The sequence below is a fragment of the Tasmannia lanceolata genome, unplaced genomic scaffold (assembly GCF_043159265.1).
Source record: "Tasmannia lanceolata isolate RefF3 unplaced genomic scaffold, GAP_Taslan_0.1 ptg000023l, whole genome shotgun sequence".
Classification (NCBI taxonomy): Eukaryota; Viridiplantae; Streptophyta; class Magnoliopsida; order Canellales; family Winteraceae; genus Tasmannia; species Tasmannia lanceolata.
In genome coordinates this window covers 14,145,158-14,148,408 of record NW_027518700.1, presented here as the reverse complement: position 1 = coordinate 14,148,408, position 3,251 = coordinate 14,145,158, and the positions used below count along the sequence as shown (strand labels likewise).

The following is a 3,251-nucleotide window of genomic DNA, read 5'->3' as shown; positions in this document are numbered from 1 at the left end:
AATGGACATCACATTCCATTCCTGTTCCTATTATCCTGTAAAACGGAATCTCAATTCCAATTCTAATGTTTGGGTAGGCATTAGGAATTGAAATCGCGGAGAACACGGTGTCGTAGAGCCACCAGTAAAGGTTGTCGCCACTGGTGCTGCCGAAGTTAGAGGCAAGGTTGGGGCCATGGACAAGAGAGTGAGCGGGCGGGGCGGGGTTGTCGATGGCGCATCAAGATCCGGAAGCAGGTTTCTGGGAGGAAGCTCCGATTTGATTGAGAAAATTTAAAGAAAGAGGAAGTCTTTTTTTCCTTTTGTCACCAAATCAATGCAAAGAGAGAAAATAGATGGAAGTTCGCCGCTGTAAGGGGAGAAAAGAAAGCTTTGATTGGAGAGAGAGAGAGAGAGGAGGACCGCGTAGAGGGAAAAAAGGAAGTTCTGCTTCAATCGACGCAGAGAGTTAAAAATGAAGGAAGCTCTGATTCAATATATATATATATATATATATATATATATATATATATATATATATATATATATATATATATATATATATATAGGGTTAACGTTTTCTGCGCGATACCTCACCGTGAGCAGCCCTCTATAAAACACCACCTGCATGTTGTTTGACTCATCCTACCCATTCATTCTATAGGGCCTCACATAGATAGGGTGTCCCTAAGAAACCACCTCCATACCATAATCCTAACCATTCGATTTATCAGAGTTTAATTTGCAGCCATCCATTTGGAAACCTCCACTAATCATAACCATAACCATAACCCATAACCCTAACCCTAATCCTACCTAATAACCTACATAACCAATGGGTTGGATGAGTCAACCAACTATGGGAAATGGGGTATCTGGAGGGCTGCTCACGGTGAGCGATACCTCGGAAACCTTTTTTCCATATATATATATATATATATATATATATATATATATATATATATATATATATATATATATATATATATATATATAGCTTAGTGTTTCTAGTCGGTAGAGCAGATGGCGTTATCTACTCCACCCTTCTTAAGGGCCGTCGGATTATAAGAAGGGTGATCCCAACCGTTGAAGAATAAATATACAAATCCTCCCTCTCTCTACGCACGGTGGGTTTTCCGACAAAACAAGGTTTCTGTTCTCCCTCTCTCTACACACGGTGGGAGTTCCGACGCCTCCCTCTTCTCTCCCTCGCTGGGCTTTCCGACGGCTACCTCTTCAACACCTTGCTGGAGATCACGCACGCTCTTCTCTCCCTCAAGGTATGCTTTGGATCACCACTTTTCTTCTCCGTTGGGTTTTTTTTATTTTTAACCCAACAGAAACCCATTTCTGTTGGGTTTTTTTTTATTTTTAAACATCTTTGAGAGGCAGAAACCCATTTCAAGTGTTGGTGAGCTATATATATTCTGTTGGGTTAAAAACTTTCCATTTTTTTAAAAATGAAACCCATTTCAAGTTTCTGTTGGGTTTCTGTTGAAATAGGTTTCTATTGGGTTAAAAATAGAAACACATTTAAAAAAAAATCGGTTTTTTTTTTAAATAGGTTCTACCGACTAAAAATTTTCCATTTTTTTTAAAAATGAAACCCATTTCAAGTTTCTGTTGGGTTTCTGTTCAAATGGGTTTCTATTGGGTTTCTATTGGGTTAAAAATAGAAACCCGATTTTTTTTATATACCCAAAAAAATAGAAACCCATTTCAAAAAAAAAATGGGTTTTTTTTTTTTAAATGGGTTTTTTTGATATACCCAAAAAAAATGGGTTTTTTTTAACCCAACAGAAACCCATTTCAACTTTCTATTGGGTTAAAAATAGAAACCCATTTTTTTTAAACAGAAACCCATTTCAACTTTCAAGTTTATGCATAAACAGAAACCCATTTCAAGTTTTTTTTTAACCCAATAGAAACCCATTTTTTTAACCCAACATAAACACTTTCCTCATTTATTTTTAACCCAACAGAAACCCATTTCTGTTGGGTTTTTTTTTTTTCATTTATCATCGGCCAACACTGTATTCTGTGACATTGCCATTCTCACCCAATAAGTCATACCAACAGTCGTTGCTATCCTTAAACTCCGATTGGAAAATGTTAAACATTGTCCTCGTATAACATTTCTCACCTTGTGCTTCCAGTTTGTTCCTTGAAATCAATACAGAATTTGAAGATTTAGTCCTGAAATCTTCTTCAGATTCTTTTTTACGACGATCAACAAACGCCTTAGCATATTATTTCACAAATTCTGGTAGAGTAGTGCTCTGATTAATATATCCATCAAAGAATGAATTTATGCTTTCGCTACATGAACTAGAAGTCATGCCAGCAGTGAAAGTCTCTCTAAAATACGCTGGCACCCAATGACTTCGTAGCTCCCACATTTTCGCTAGCCAATTGTTTTCAGAAATCCCATATTTATCCACAAAATTTTCCCATTCTTTCTCACAATCGGGTATTTGTCTCTTATAAAACCACTTATTATAATCCTTACAGAAGTCGGATTCAAAATCTCGCATGCCTGCACAATGCTCAATCAGATGCCTATGACTGTGCCACGAGCAAAACCTATGACGAGTTTTCGAAAAAACATTTCTAATAGCATTTCTCATCGCCACATCCATATCTGTAGTTATACAACTCGGAGCTACCCCAAACATACATTTCAACCATTGTTGAAATAACCATGTAAATGTGTCCTCTTTCTCATCTGCTAGCAACGCACATCCGAATAGAGTAGACTGCCTGTGGTGGTTAACTCCAGTGAATGGTGCGAATGGCATCAGAAACCTATTCGTCTTGTATGTGACATCGAATACAATTACGTCAGCGAAGGTGCGGTAAGCATTCCTCGCCCTTGAATCTGCCCAAAACATAGATCTCAAGTTCCCAATGTCATCCATCTCCATCGCAAAATAAAATTTTGGATCTTCAGCTTGTTTCTCATGGAACTGTCGAGCTATTAGGAATGCTACTTGCCCCATATTGTTACGCCTACGTACGCTCAAATGGGACACCACCTGATTTGCTGTGACGCCACTGCCACCACCAGATGCCGAAGTACACACCCTAGCAATGTTACAAGGCTTAACCCCATGGTCACTGAGCTTCTCCATCAAATTCTTACAAACCATATTCTTCATGAATTTATTATGTGAGCGATGCATTCCTCTTCTGGTAGGAGAGGTCAGATCATGACAATGTTTGGGTTCAAAACTAGTCACAACCCACTTCTCTTTTCTCTTTTTAATCTCCAT

At 38.2% G+C, this 3,251-nt stretch overlaps 1 protein-coding gene across 1 annotated transcript; it reads right to left on the bottom strand.

Annotated features, from left to right (window-relative positions):
- Positions 1-2,228: 2,228 nt before the first annotated feature.
- Positions 2,229-3,251, bottom strand: LOC143855847 (protein FAR1-RELATED SEQUENCE 5-like). Its single transcript, XM_077365899.1, has one exon. It carries the CDS (start codon positions 3,249-3,251, stop codon positions 2,229-2,231), a length of 1,023 nt encoding a protein of 340 aa, XP_077222014.1.

Bases quoted from the DNA above. Each gene is read 5' to 3' on its own strand.
- LOC143855847 (XM_077365899.1), bottom strand. From the start codon at position 3,251: ATGGAGATTAAAAAGAGAAAAGAGAAGTGGGTTGTGACTAGTTTTGAA.